This window comes from Nothobranchius furzeri, chromosome 17 (assembly GCF_043380555.1).
Source record: "Nothobranchius furzeri strain GRZ-AD chromosome 17, NfurGRZ-RIMD1, whole genome shotgun sequence".
Taxonomy (NCBI): domain Eukaryota; kingdom Metazoa; phylum Chordata; class Actinopteri; order Cyprinodontiformes; family Nothobranchiidae; genus Nothobranchius; species Nothobranchius furzeri.
In genome coordinates this window covers 55,946,096-55,961,204 of record NC_091757.1, presented here as the reverse complement: position 1 = coordinate 55,961,204, position 15,109 = coordinate 55,946,096, and the positions used below count along the sequence as shown (strand labels likewise).

The following is a 15,109-nucleotide window of genomic DNA, read 5'->3' as shown; positions in this document are numbered from 1 at the left end:
AAAGCTGGAAAAGGTTAGAATAAATGAACAAAGTCCTGAAAGGATCTTCTTTCTCTCTGGGCCTTCAGATAGGAATTAACTCTGAGAAAGAAAAAAGGAATTTTAATAAGAAACTGTGAGGTCAGAAAAATGCACTGATAAGAACAAATAAACTTCTCTGATAGCAGTCACAAAAGAATGACCCACTAGAGGCTTACAATGACAACAGAGATTATTTTCAAATATATGTCTGTTTTAATTTGTTATTTCACAATTGGCATTCGCTAAAATACTACAGAAGTTGCTGAGTTTCAGTCTTAGAAGGAGATATGAAAGTCTCACAGTTCATATACTGCGCCCTTTTTCAGCTCTGTCCTTGTGATGAATCAGTAAAGATGCAGGTAGTTAATTTTATTAATTCACTCCATCGATAATCCAGTCCTGCAGAAAAAAAGGCAAAAACAAAGTGAAACATGAACTATAAATGAATATTTTTAACCATTTGGTACCACTTTACAATACGTCTCCCCATAGTAAAAGCTGTAATTTTATTCATTATCTTTTAATCCTTTAGAAATCAAGTGTTTATTATGCATTAATTAAAAGTGAGAAAAGGAGAACAGATTCGGCTCACCATTTTGCAAGAAACAGGTGCATTTTTTTCTTTTGTTGTCCTTAATTAATGCTTAATAAACTTTATTTAATATTAATTACTTGTTAGAATTAAATTAATAATATAACTACATGTTATTAACCCTTTGATGCATGAATTATGAAATCTTCAACCAAGATTTTTTTAACAATTTTTTCATTCATCTTTAGATTTGAATGAAACAAATTTCAACAAATATTTTTTGTAAAATTTTATAATTTACAAATAATTTATTACACGTCCACCTCAGTGGACAGCGTGCATTCTGAGCATGAAATATGTTGGCTTGGCTTATTGAAGTCCAAATGGAGGGGCTCAAATGCAATAAAGTCTTCAACAGCTGTGCTTAATAGCAAAAACAAATAAATAACTATTTTGAGTTCCTGTCCACTGTAGTGACCATTATGCATCAAAGGGTTAATTAACTTGTAACGCTTTAATCATATTACTTCATGTTTATGATGCATTAATTAAGGGCAAGAAAGAGACCATTGACGCGTTTTAAAATAGTGCACTGAAGCTGTTCTCTCTTTTTATTATGAATAAACACTTATTAAGTATTTGTGAAGCGTTAAGAATGAATTAATAACACATCTATGAACTATTTGGGGAGCTTTATTGTATCTATAGGCCTAATTGTATAGGAATAAAATATTTTTCCAGAAGTTTTTAATTGAATCCATAAAAAACCTTTTTATTCAGGAGAGAGAGCTTTTGTGAGTTTTGAGAGAAAAGAGACATTTCAAATGAGAAAATACAAACCTGTGGGAACCTCAGTGTGAACTGTCGACCTTAGTAGACCTAAAGAAAGAGCACTATTAGGGCTTTCAGTCATCTAAACCTCATGGCAGCTTTAGTTTTTCGTCTGTTCTCCCCAAACCAACCCTCTGTTTGTTCTGCAGCAGCAGATTTTGCTCCACACGGTTTTCCACACGGATGCTCTGAGGGAAGGGCTCGCCCACAGGTACAGGGTTGGGGTGCACAGCGCGTTCATCCGAGACAAGATTTTAGTCAAATCAGACGCGTCGTTCTTTACACGCATCTGTTTTCCTGTCAGAGAAGACACGATGATGTAGACGATGTTCGGGCCCCAGAAGAACAAGAAAGCCACGACCACCACTATGATGATCAGCAGGGACTCTCTCTTGCTGTCCCTCTCGGGGCCCGGCGGCTCCCGCATCAGCTGGTACCGCGCCACGACCAGCAGCTTCACCGTCATGGACATTTTAATAAAAATGATGAAAGACAGGCTGATTCTGCTGAAAACAGCGATGTCCACGGCTTTGGACAGAGGCACCATGTGCTGGATGAACAGCTGGCTGAACACGTGCAGCCAGCTGTAGACGTTCACGCAAACAACCACCTTAGTGGAGATGAAACGAGCGTAAAAGAATGGGTGGCAAATGGCAAAATATCGGTCAAACTGCGCAAACAGAAACGTCATGATGTTAACTCCGAGAAAAGAGGGTATGATGTAATAAGTGCCGTTTTTAGACGGGAAATCCTCCCTCACGTCAAAGAGGAACTGGTAGAAACTGCCGCAGCCCGTGCACGTGTCCGAGATGCTGGTGTTCAGCATGAATATGAAGCGGTGCTGTCTGCGGAGCGCGCGCGTGTGGCTGATGCCGCAAACCACGGAGCCGGCCAGGAGCACGGTGCCAAGCCCGGCCAGGACGTGGAAAATAAACAAGAAGTAATCTTCTGGAGAGCTGAAGTCAACGCACAGAGGAACGAGGGACATGTTGGTGGCGGCCATGGTGGGTGCGTGTGAAGCGTGAAGCGTGTCTGAATAACACAGGATCGGCGTTTTAAAGGCTTTTCTTCCGCTTCGTTCAGGATTAGAAGGTGGGCCCACGTGGGAGGGGACTCTTCAATATGTGCAAAACGTTGTTAAGAGGCAGCTCATTTGTTTTTCAGATTTGTTCATTGCACGTTCAATGACATTTTTATGCAATCTTGAAGAAATGCGTTCATTTTTTCATAAATAAAAAAGGCTTGACATTGGAAGTGATTGTGTTATTTCCATGATCCAGATTTGCAACGTTTTAAATGATGTTGCTGAAATGAAAAAAAAAATCTGTTAAATGCAAGTTTAGTGCAGAGTAGAAAACAAAAATAAGATTGTCCAGCTGCTCCAACACAAAAATATTATTACTTAAAAGTCCAGTAGCAACAAAGCCAGGTCATCGTCGGTCTGTGATTTTTGTAGCTGCTTCCTCAAACTAGTAGGCCATGCCGATGTTCACTCTGGTTTTAGCACTTTGCTTCACCTCCAAAGACATCATACTTCCAGGCTCCGCCATGGTGCCAGCAAAAAAGCAAACTTCTTTTTGTTATTCTTGTGCTTTTTATTGATTATCGGTTAACTGAAACTGCTAACTGCTAGTACAACAGCTAACAGTCGTAAATGTGGTTAAGAGCTCCCCTGAAGAGCACCTTCCTGCTCCACAAAACTGTTAAGTGCAGCATCTGGCCAGCAGAGGGCTGCAGAGTGATGTCAAATATAAAACTGGTCAAGATTCTAACTCAGCAATCACTGAGATTAATGCTAAAGCGCCAACCTAAAGTTGAAAAAATAAATGAATTTAATTGTAAACATTTAAATTCCTGTAGATGTGACTATATTTTGATACCTTCGTGTTGGATTGTGCTTCTTTAATTGGCTTTTGAAATAAATGTGTGCTTCAAATATGTGTTGATTAATTTCTTACTGAGTCTTTTGAGGAAAAACGGGGAGCTGTCCATGGTGCTGAACCCCAAAGTCCGTGAAGCTGAATTCGGAGGTTTCTTCCTCGAGTTTTGTTCAATTGGGGAGGTTTAATTTTATTTTTAATCTGGATTAGGTTTGAGGCCCTTTAGATCCACACAACAGCAGAGCTTTCAAACGTAGTGCTGATGCAACGAGTTCACGTAGAAGGATTGTGTATCTATTTAAGCTGGAAGTGAAATTGACCTGCTTACCAATTATAAAAGTGCAAATTAGAGATAATTAAACCACGATCTTTAAGGTATACGAATTTTCTTAACTTTCTTGTTGAAATGCATTTTACCTGATTAATCAAATTCAGCAGTGACGTTTCCATTCTCTCTAAAACAGCTGGCCACTTTTAAAGAGAAGTCACCCAAACCCTTTGTCAAACGCCTTGGTGAAAAAACAACAAGGTGTGGAAAATGAAGCATTGTCGGCTTTGATGCCACTTTCAGGTTTAACACACTTCCAGTTCATTTGAAAACACATGAACGGTTTTAAAATTACACTCTGTGTTATGCATCTTTTCCCAAATATGTGAATAAGCGGAAGAAAGTGTGCGCATTGAAACCCAGAAATGCATACATGACCAAAACTCCGTCCCGCTAAAGATTCAGTAATGTCTTTTAAATCAGAAAATATCATTTAAAACCTGCTGTGAGGAAGTTAATAAGGAGTAAACGCTGTAAACTTCAATCTTCAAACGATGTTTTTTTCTCAACAAGCAGAACACAAACGGATCTTTTCAATAAATTCAACTGAAAATACAAAAACACACCAAAAACTCTTATTTTGAATTGGCCAAGGACACAACAGACATTCGTGCTTAAAAGAAATGTTTTAAACAGGACTGATATGAATATTTATGACTTTATGACACCTTTTGACGAATTTTTCAGATCAAACTCCAAACACATTTAATACTTTCCCAATTTCATTCGCGTTTTGTTTCATCCTTCAGCCATTAAAATGTGTGAAAACACACACCTCATATTATTTAAGCATTGCTGAATGGGATGAAAACTTGAAGTTCATGATGTTTTCGAGTGGGGAAACTTTCTCTTAGCCACGCCATCACAGTTAGAGACGCTCCTGTAAAAGAGGACGTGTGTTAGTGATCTCCTCAGACGCGTAAAAGGAACACTTGGTTTATCTGATCACCCTGACCGTTACCTGGGCCTTTGCTTTGGGCACACCCTCTTCCACACCACCCTCCACACGGCCCTCCGCAGCGCCGGGCTGCCCCAGATGTACACAGCCGGGGTGACCAACGCGTTCAGGCGCGCCATGGTGGCGAACAAGTTGGTCGCTTCATTCCTGAACTTCAACCCTTTCCCAGTCAGCTGTTTCACTATGATATTAACAAAAGAAGGACACCACAAAGCCAAGAAACAGATGACCACAAACACGATGATGCGCAGAGACTCCTTGTTGTCCCTGTCGGCGCCGCCGGGCGCCTCTCTGACCAGGTGGCTCCGCGCTATGACGTAAAGCTTCACTGTCATGATGATTTTGATGAGAACTATGATCTGCAGAGTCATCACACCGAACGCGTTGATCTGCGCTGCCTTCGAGATGGGCACCATGTTCTGCACGGTGAGGATGACGTAGGTGTAGACCCAGCAGAACGCACAGGTGGAAACGACGACAGGCCTCGTGATGAAGCGATTGTAGAAGAAAGGGTGGCAAACAGCGAAGTACCGATCAAACTGAGCAAAGAGGAAAGTCAAGACATTAACACCAAGGAAGGATGGCAAAATGTAGAACGTCCCGTTCCTGGACGGGTAGCCCTCTTGGACATCGAACAGACCGAGGTAGAAGACCGAGACGCCGGTCAGAGTGTCGCTGATGCTGGTGTTGAGCATGAAGATGAAACGGTTCTGAACTCGCAGGGTTCGGGTGGCGGAGATCCCGATGAGCACCGATCCTGCGACCAGCTCCGCGCTTGTGGCGAAGAGGATGTGAAAGATGAAGATGAGGAAGTCTCCCGGAGAGCTGAAGTCCACCGACAGAGAGATGGTGGAGTTGAGGGGCATCCTGGAGCTCCACCAGAAAGCTCAGAGCTCTGATTATTTATGAGGTTCTGGATCCAGTCAACGCTCCCGAGAGGCGAGAAGGTTTCAGCATAAACAAGTGATGTTTACAGGAACATAAAATAATCAACAGGTGGGGAAACCCAGCAAGGTTTTACTTCACAAGATTAGATTTCATTTACTTGAGTTTTCATTTTGGTCTTTTTATGCTTTATTATATCAAGCAAGCATGAGCCATGATTACTGAACATAACTTAAAACTTACCTGTTGTTCTTTTGTTACTCCTTTTTAAAACTACAACAGATTTAAGATAGCAGACTGCATTAAAGGACAGATGTGCAAAACTCACCTTCTGCATCATTTTGTGCTGCCATGTAGGTCTCTCTTGCTGTGAGGGTTTGGTTTTGGGAATTATGTGCCTTAAACAAGCTTTTTTCAAAAAGTCCCCGTTTGTGATGTCACAAACATGGAAATTAGAACAGAAACACCCCTCATGTGGAGGAGGAGCAGCAGCTCTACACCAAGACCCTCCTGGACATCAGATCTTCTCAGCTCAGAGCAGCCTGAGTATGGGGGGATGGGTGGGCGTGCACAGCAGCTTGTTTTTTAAAGTGACGGGTGGTATAGGAAATGTCATGAATAAAACTGCTGGAATTACTTTATGTGAGAAGGATTTTATACAAAAGACTTTTAAAACATGTTACCAATTATTACAACTTCAAGCTGTTACTGAATGAAACACGGTCACGAAACATTCACCCCTCCCCTCGGTATTTTCCCCGAGACAATTCTGCCGGAACCAGAAACCCGAGATACCGGAGGAAACAAGGGAGCGCTAAACACCAGTCACCGTTTTCTTTAGTTGTCCATGACTTAAAATCATCAACATGTAAAAGGGATGGAAATAGCCCAGCCAGTGCTCTGTGAGGGGGGCAGGTTGATAATCCTGATGGATGGGTATTTCACCACGGAGGCTGCACTCCGTCCACTGTAGTGTAAAGCGAGACAGTTATTAACAATATTAAAGCTCGGATGTATGATTGCGTGTGTTAAAATGACGTTATTAATTTATATGTATCTTTACTGATTAAAAAAAGCATTCGATACAGCGGATCATTAAATTCTTATTAAAAAACTTAGTAAATATGGCATCACAGGGATGGCCCTAAAATGTTATCTTACCGATAGGCAGCAGTATGTTCAAATAAACAACACAAAATCACACATAAATAACATTACTTGTGGTGTACCACAAGGGTCGGTATTGGGCTCTAATCTATTTATCATTTATATAAATGACATTGTTGAGGCATCCAATATATTAAAATGCACCTTATTTGCAGATGATACAACTTTTTACTATTCAGGAGACACTGTTGAGCAGATGATAGAAGTGATGCAAACAGAGATGAAAAAAAATTAAACTATGGTTTGATGGGAACAAACTATCATTAAACAGTGATAAATCATGTTTTATGATATTTAGTAATACAAATTCAAATGATGAAATTTTATTAAATATAGATGAGATTAATGTGAAAAGAGTTAAACAAGTCAAGTATCTGGGAGTCATCATTGATGAAAAAATGTCTTGGAAACTGCATATAAACAGCGTCAAAACTAAAATATCTAAAACTGTTGCACTGTTACATAGAGCTAAAGGGTTACTTGATAATAATTCACTATATTTGTTATATAACTCACTGATTATACCGTACCTGAACTACTGCATTGAAATCTGGGGAACAACATATAAAACTTACACACATTCCATTTACATCTGACAGAAAAAAGCAATAAGAATAATCACAAGGAGCAACTACAGAGATCCGTCCAATCCATTATTTATTAAATTAAAAACACTAAAATTCTACGATCTGGTGGACTACAATGTTTTAAAATGTATGTATAATGCAAACAAAAGGAACGTACCTGCAGGATTAATCAAAAGATTTACAAAAAGACATAGCAAATATGCTTTAAAAGGACGTGAATTATTTAACATACCTAGACATCGGATACTCATAGAGGAACCTTGTGTGTCCATATATGGAGTTAAAATGTGGAATAAATTAAATACTGAAATCAAGAATGCAAAAACAATATTGACTTTCAAAAAAGAGATAAGAAATGAAATGATTAACTTATATAGATCCGTTACACAAATGTGTGAGGGGAGGGGGTTGGGGGGATGAAAGAAAAAAAACTAGTATGTATTCATACGTGTATATATGTATGTATATAGATCTATAACTTAATGCTTCTTTCTGTGTAAATTGTTTTTTCTTTTTGTCAAATTCCTGGGTTGAGACTGTGTCGGCCAACAAGTCCGGGAACTATATTGTTCAGTTTCTTTAAGAATCATGATTGTTTCATTTGTATTCATGTTATTTTAGCTAAAAGGGGCAGATAACACAAGTTTTTCTTCTTTCTGTCCCCTTTTTCATTTTGGCTTGCAGCAATTTAGTTCTGTATTTTTATTTTAATGTCAATAAATGAAAATAAAAAAAGATTGAATATGAGCGTCGGCGTTCAGAGATCTTCTCATTCCGATGTGAGAGCAGCAGCTGGACCCGGTAGCACCACCAGCAACAGAAGCTGGTAGGGATCCGGACTTTTTAACAGTCAGCTTTGGTGTAAAGTGAAACGCTGTTTATAACATAAAGTTATAAATCCAGAGGGGTGAATTTAGGCAAAGTCAGCAACATGTTTACATCGGTGAACAGCTGCAGAGAGAACGTAAGCTAACGTTGGTAAGCTAGTTAGCATACCGCTCTCTATGAGCCCCGCTAGATGCGCTACTTCTTCTGATAACTGAACTGGGCATGAACTAGATGAAGGAATGATGGAGGAGTTTTGATTTTGTTTTGATCGCAAAAACAATTTCAGGCTCTACTTTTCCCTTTGTGTAGTAATCGTGTCGCTCGCTGTTTACAATCTTTTGCCGTCCAGCATGGTGGACCCACGTGATTAGGTGACGACGGTGCAAAGGGTCAATACGTCCTTCATGCCACACCAGTTGGACAGGCTGGCCACCCTTGTACTCTGCCTGACCCAGATCAGTAACTGGCTGTCCAGCAACTTTCTTGTTCTCAACACCAACAAGACAGAGACCCTGATCGCTGCACCCCCGGAACTTCAGCCAAAAATCGAGCAAGAAATTGCCTCTTTTTGCCCATCAGCCAAGTCCAACATTAGAAACCTGGGAGTTATTTTTGATCCAGCTTTAAGTTTAGACTCACACGTCAAAACCATCTCCCGCTCTTGTTTCTTTCACCTGAGAAACATTTCAAAAGTTCGTAAACTGGTTTCTACTGCAGATCTGGAAATAATCATCCATGCCTTTGTGTCATCACGCTTAGACTACTGTAAAACTCTTTTTACTGGTCTCAGCAAAACCCCCCTCTCACGCCTTCAAGCCATCCAAAATGCAGCAGACGAACTCACATCACTCCAGTTTTACAGTCCCTCCACTGGCTCCCGGTAGAGTTTAAGGTATTAGTGCCGACCTATAGAGCTCTTAACAACCAGGCTCCAAGCTATCTATCTGAGCTTTTATCCCTGAAATGGAATGAAATGACTGTTTTCCACCTAAAAGTCACCCCCCCCCCTCTCCTCAGCAGAACTAATCTGCATGAAACTGCCCCAAGGTCATGCATTTGCTTCTAAACTGCTTCCTTTCCAGCCCAAGAGAAGAATGAAGACTCTATTTTTAACAAAGCTAATCAAACAAAGTGTTAGTCAATAATAATGTGGACCAATCTGTAAAATGACAATGTTATGATTAGTAAGTTTTAATAAGTAATAAGACTTTGATCTAGCTGCACTAGACACCCTGATCACACGTAATGTAAACACATGACATATTTTTACTCATCCAATCAGAACCTTCCTTTCTGAAGCGTGGCATAGTCTCTCTGGTGTTTATAAATCTGCCAACTTTGATTCGACCGTAAATCAAAACATCCAGATTAATAAAACCAGTCCCACGCCATCTTAGTTCAGTTCACCGCATGCTAAGAGAAGTATCGGGCCGGCCACCCGGACTTCGTTTTCAAGCAAAGAACAACAAGCTGGATAAAATCTGTTGCACTTTACCAACCAAGCAACGGTTCCTTTCAGAATAAAAGCTGAACTCACTGACCCTCAGGGTCCATGTGACGCTGTCAACCAACTGTCGCTTTTTACCTGGAGACAATCCAAAGACTAGTCTGTCGTACTGCTGACGCTGTTTCATCGACTCCGGTACCGAAAGGGGACCGAGGACCTGGCATTCTGGATCTGTACGGAGGTCTCATCCTGAAGCTGTGGAGCGACAAAATAGCGTCTCATGTGTTTATGAAACTCCGATCATAACTTAAGAGCAAAACATCACTTTCTCACTCAGACTTGCTTCTCCGGATACGAGAGTTCTGATGACATCACTCACACACACACCATCCATCTCACGTCTCATTCACACCAGATCCATTCATCACCTAGAGTTTAGAGTTAGTTTCGTTTAAAATTGTTTAGAAATAAATCTTCTTAAACGTTTTAAAGGTGACTCTCTCTTCTCTTGTCTCTCAGTCAATACGAAGTGTTACATAATCCCTGCAATAAAAAGTTCCAATCTTCTGGTTAAAAGTACCCAAAGATCCATAAGATCGATTTCATAGATTCTATGGAATCTCATGTCTTATGGCTCATTAAATAGATGTAAATTATTACATTGTCATCCCAGCAAAACCATCTCAATCCAAAATGACTTCCAATCTCTGGCTCCTTCAAAGGCAGTTCGAAATCTGGGTGTTGTGATTAATGAACACCTGACCTTTAAAGATCATGTTGCCTCTGTTGCTCGTTCATGCCGCTTTGCGCTGTATAACATACAAAAGATCAGACCATACCTAACACAACATGCCACCCAGCTCCTGGTGCAATCTACTGTCATCTCCCGCCTCCATTACTGCAACGCCCTTCTAACTGGTCTTCCAGGCTGTACTGTGAGACCTCTTCAAATGGTCCAGAACGCAGCGGCGCGTCTGGTCTTCAATCAGCCAAAAAGAGCACACGTCACCCCTCTGTTCATTGAGCTCCACTGGCTACCGCTAGCAGCACACATCAAATTCAAATCGCTAACACTAGCATACAAAGTCCGAGACGGTACGGCTCCCATCTACCTGAATCCTCTTGCAAAGGCTTACGTCTCGGCCCGGCCGCTCCGGTCATCACAGGAATAGTCGGCTAGCAGTGCCTACACCACGCTCAGGACAATCCAGACTCTTCTCATGCATCGTTCAACAAATGTGGAATGACCTACCAAGCACTACCAGAACAGCAGCTTCCTTTTCAATTTTCAAGAAACTCCTGAAGACCCTGCTCTTCAGAGAGCATCTTCTAAACTAGCACCCTCCCTGCACCCGTCCCCCCTCTCTACTGTCCACTCCTTGTTCCCTCCTCTCCATGATTGATGTCAAGTTGTTGTTGTTGTTGTTGTTAGCCTCAAGGACAACATGCCGATTATCACTTTTAAGTCGCTTTGGACAAAAGCGTCTGCTAAACACATAAACATAAATTAAATCCTTACATCCCCACACACCACTTCACGGAACCTTCGATCCACATCTCAAAACCTCCTGGCTGTTCCTCAAACCAGACTAAAAAGCAAAGGGGACGGGGCCTTTCAGTCTTTTGCCCGCAGACTTTGGAACGTCTGCCTTCAAAACTCTGGCTCTCCAAAACTGTAGAGGTCTTCAAAAAACATGTATACACACACACACACACACACACACACACACACACACACACACACACACACACACACACACACACACACACACACACACACTGAAATAAAAGACCTATATAAACTGAGATGGGGAGACTAAGAGACGTGAAGAGAACCAGGAGGGAGCTGGGGACAAAAAGGCTGGAGCTACAAGAGAAGACACAAAAATGAGACGAGGACAAAAGACACATGAGGGCGCTCGTGAGACACAAAATGGGAAACTAGAGAGGGATGGAGAGCATGAGGAGACACATGAGGAAAGACCATGACACCTGGTGCAAACGCCAGCAAGTATGTCCCTAAATAGCTGCTGTATTTCAGGATGGCACATGACCATGCATGTAGACCACAGTTTGTGTATTTAAACATGTTAAATTTTAGGCCGAGAGGAATATTTAGAATAGATGTTGGTAAGACATCTCAATGAAAAAGGTCAATTTTGTGACTTGGATACACAACTTGATAGTAAACAGATAAAAATATTACACACTGGGGCTTTAAGTCCCGGAGGACTAAAGTCTCTCAGGTTGTCCTTCCTATATAAATCTGATGAAAGTCAGACCCTCTCTGCGCACTGCCCTCTTCTGTGAGATGCGGACCTGACGCACCTTTCCTCCGCATCTATGACAAACGCCAGCCTGGGGTTATCTCCTGTGTTGCCCCTGACTAGCTTTGGAAATGTGTTGATGTTTCTCTTTAACGTTTTCCTGGCTGCAGCCATCATTTTGCTCAACCTGTCTGTGCTGCTTTCCATTCTGCTGGACAAGACTCTGCGCGACGAGAACCGGTTCATGTACATGCTGAGCACGTGCGTCAGCGACGTCTGCACGGGCGTGTCCTACTACTATGTGGGTGTTTTGGACGTGAGTGACCACTACAACTCCCCCACCAGAACCTTTTACATCGCACCCACGTTTCTGGGCCTGTCCTTTATGGCCATCCTGGCCGCGCAGGCAGACAGGTACCATGCCATCGTCTCACCCTTCAGCTATTCCCGCCGCATGACCCGCAACCGAACACTGGTGGTCATCTTCGCCTACTGGTTCTATGCGTTCTTCATTGTGGGGGTGCAGAACCTGGTTCCGTTAGGCATAGCTAGGTCGGTCACCAGCATCGGAACTTTAATTGGGAACATTTTTATAATTATTATCATGATCGGACTGAATGTCAGGCTGTTCATCATCGCCACCTTCCAGCTGGGCAGACAGCCGTCCTCCGAGGAGAGGGACAGCAAGCGCTCCTCGGTGAACCTCATCCTGGTGGTGGTTGCGTTTTTCTTGGGCACCTGGATCCCCTTGTTCTGTCACATCGTCGCCTGTAACTTCCTTGGCTCCACCTGCTACTCCTTTAAGAACGAAGGCACCGATCCGCTGCGCATTTTGCCCAGAGTCAATGCTGCCCTGACTCCTGTTTTGTACCTGAGAGGCTGCAGAGCGCTCAGAGTCGCGCTCTTCTCCAAGGTGTGGAGACCCTGCTGCAGGGACAGGTGAGAGGCTGCGACAGGTGGAGGTCTGACTAGGGATGCTGCTCACACCCTTCATCACGTCGCTCCTCTATCGAGAGCTGCGACAACAAAAAATATCAAAATGCTTCATTTTCACCATTGTTGCTGTGAGCCATTGTGACGTCATGTTTTAAAGGTTTTGCAAAAACATAAAATAAAATAAAAATGAGCAACGTCACGACTCTGAAGAAGAAAATTGCACCTGCCTGTTCAGAAAAACTCCAAAGTGAAGATTAAAGGTAGAAAACAGTAAAATGTATTGGCTGAAGATTTTCTTTTCCTCTATAAATGTTGTTTCGTTAATTTAAGGTGCTGAGAACTTTATTTCGATGTAGGCCAAGCTACAATAATAATATTGGAAATATTTAACAGAAAATATTAAAATAAAAAGTATATAAATATTTAACTCTAAACACCTACACATTGTTGTTAAATATTATTTTTCCCATTTTGCTCACGCAGCTGACATACAGGCTGAGGGGTTAAACACATTCTGGTTAAAAATGTAAGAATTTTCAACAAATTATTGCTTGAAAATGATTGAAAGATGTTTTTTTTAAAGAACACGAAGCCTCAGTGTCTACTGGGACCAGTCTGTGCAAACGTTGCCGCCAATAGGAAAACTTAAAAAAAACGAGTATCTTTATACTTCAACAACATCATTTAATTTTAACATTAATTTCATCATTTCTGGTGAAAGTTAAAGAGCCACCTTCATTTAAGCATAAATAAATGACGTATTTTTTAAATGTTTCCAATAACACGAGCTTCTCTTGTGTCATGTTGGCTTTGTTGAACTAAGATTTTTATTTTTAATTTGCCTCTTTTTCTCTGCAGGTTGCTTCAGCTTGAACCCTCCAAGGTTCCAGTTCCAGGTTAGTCCTGCAGTCGTTGATTACTGAAACAATCTTTTTGAACACACCGGAAGTGATTCATCACAGAAACTGCAGCTATGTATTTATCTGAAGGACTCTTTGTGACTAAAGTGACACGGGCAACGTGGGCAACGCTGAATTTTAAACTGACATTAAAAAGAGCCGTTTTATTTCTCAATCCTGGTCCTGCAGGGCCGCTTTCCAGCACGTTTTAGTGGTTTCTCTGCTCCGACACACTTGATTCAGTGGTTGAATCACTTTTGCAGCAGCTCAGGCTCTGCAGAAACCCGTTAATTACCTGCTGACTGAAATCAGGTGTGTTGAGACGGAGTTCAACTGAAATGTGCTGGAGACCGGCCCTCCAGGCTTGGAATGGTCTAAACTTTTGCAGCAAGTGTCAAAATTTCTGACTAATAAAACAAACAGTTTGAGTTGATTGTGTTGACTCGTATTTTATTTTTATTTGGAACAGAAACGAGCTGACGTTTAAGTTTCCACCGCCTCCCATTCATTTTCATCCATAACAGCTTCAGCTTTTATGTAAATGTGATCAGTCCACCTTGTCTTCTGTGCACACCTGATAGTTCACTAGAGGTGCAACATAACTAACATCATTATTAACGATAGTTTCATATATTTATGTTTGGAGAGAGGATTTAAAAAGTGGCGCTTTTATGGGTGACAGCTGCAGATCCCTGGCCTACTGATGTTTTATGGTATGCATAGATGTCATGTAATATCCTGATTAAACATTTATTAAATTATTACATTATAGCACAGCCCCATATCCTCACATGAATTAAAAATGAACAAATATTTGATTGCGTCTTTCTTGGTGTGGAGTCTAAGATGACAACAACAACAACAATAATCATCATCATCATTTTCTGCACAGTTTATAGATCTTACTTTCTTTTATTGAAAACATTCTTTGTTTTTATTCAGCTTGTATCATTTTTGCCACATGGTGAGATGAGATGGTTGATAAAATATCTATTAATCTCTTTATTCATCAAATAAAAGTGATTCTAGCACTACTTCTCATTCAAAAGGATCAAATAAGCTCGACAGCAGAAGGTGTACTTTCAGCGACAACCACGCGGTGTCAGCAGAGAGCTTTGGCTCACTAATGACGTTTGCATCCCTGGAAGGTGAGCAAATTGCCCCAAAACACCTGCCTAGTGAACCAGACCACTGAAGTTTCCTCTGCGCACTTTAACAAAAATAAATCCTCAACTGGAAGTTGTTTCTCTACAATGAAAGCGTGTACATACCTTTCAAAGAACAGACAGATAAAGGATGATGACAACAAACAGGTTTCTCTTGGATTGGGGTGGGGGTGAGACCGGACGGGACGGGAGGGGGTTTCTAGGAGGGGCCTTAAGGCCACACTTCCGCAAATCCGGTGCCCAGTTCCTGAACCCCAACATTCCCTACCTGTTCCCTACTTAACTCCACTGTGCCATGTTTTAAACTTTCCCATGTTCACCAGAGGGTCTTGAACACACCATACCAAACACGCATGTTCCAGGATTTAAACGCACAT

General features: G+C 41.5%; 3 protein-coding genes across 3 annotated transcripts; 1 reads left to right on the top strand and 2 right to left on the bottom strand.

Moving 5' to 3' along the window:
• Window positions 1-1,250: 1,250 nt before the first annotated feature.
• Window positions 1,251-2,618, bottom strand: LOC129153007 (olfactory receptor 4L1-like). Its single transcript, XM_054731641.2, has one exon. It carries the CDS (start codon window positions 2,385-2,387, stop codon window positions 1,485-1,487), a length of 903 nt encoding a protein of 300 aa, XP_054587616.1. The 5' UTR covers window positions 2,388-2,618; the 3' UTR covers window positions 1,251-1,484.
• Window positions 2,619-3,016: 398 nt separating this feature from the next.
• Window positions 3,017-7,891, bottom strand: LOC107394271 (C5a anaphylatoxin chemotactic receptor 1). The gene is made up of 2 exons (XM_015973151.3): window positions 4,554-7,891; window positions 3,017-4,472 (listed from the first exon to the last, which is right to left on the bottom strand). The coding sequence occupies exons 1-2, from the start codon at window positions 5,414-5,416 to the stop codon at window positions 4,412-4,414; spliced, it is 924 nt and encodes a 307-aa protein (XP_015828637.3). The 5' UTR covers window positions 5,417-7,891; the 3' UTR covers window positions 3,017-4,411.
• Window positions 7,892-11,714: 3,823 nt separating this feature from the next.
• Window positions 11,715-14,326, top strand: LOC129153006 (adenosine receptor A1). The gene is made up of 2 exons (XM_054731640.2): window positions 11,715-12,670; window positions 13,526-14,326. Exons 1-2 carry the CDS (start codon window positions 11,808-11,810, stop codon window positions 13,566-13,568), a joined length of 906 nt encoding a protein of 301 aa, XP_054587615.2. The 5' UTR covers window positions 11,715-11,807; the 3' UTR covers window positions 13,569-14,326.
• Window positions 14,327-15,109: the final 783 nt, after the last annotated feature.

Coding starts and splice junctions, on each gene's coding strand:
- LOC129153007 (XM_054731641.2), bottom strand. CDS start 2,387: ATGGCCGCCACCAACATGTCCCTCGTTCCTCTGTGCGTTGACTTCAGC.
- LOC107394271 (XM_015973151.3), bottom strand. CDS start 5,416: ATGCCCCTCAACTCCACCATCTCTCTGTCGGTGGACTTCAGCTCTCCG. Junction 4,473..4,553: donor TGCCCAAAGCAAAGGCCCAG/GTAACGGTCAGG, acceptor CCTCTTTTACAG/GAGCGTCTCTAACTGTGATG.
- LOC129153006 (XM_054731640.2), top strand. CDS start 11,808: ATGACAAACGCCAGCCTGGGGTTATCTCCTGTGTTGCCCCTGACTAGC. Junction 12,671..13,525: donor AGACCCTGCTGCAGGGACAG/GTGAGAGGCTGC, acceptor TTTTCTCTGCAG/GTTGCTTCAGCTTGAACCCT.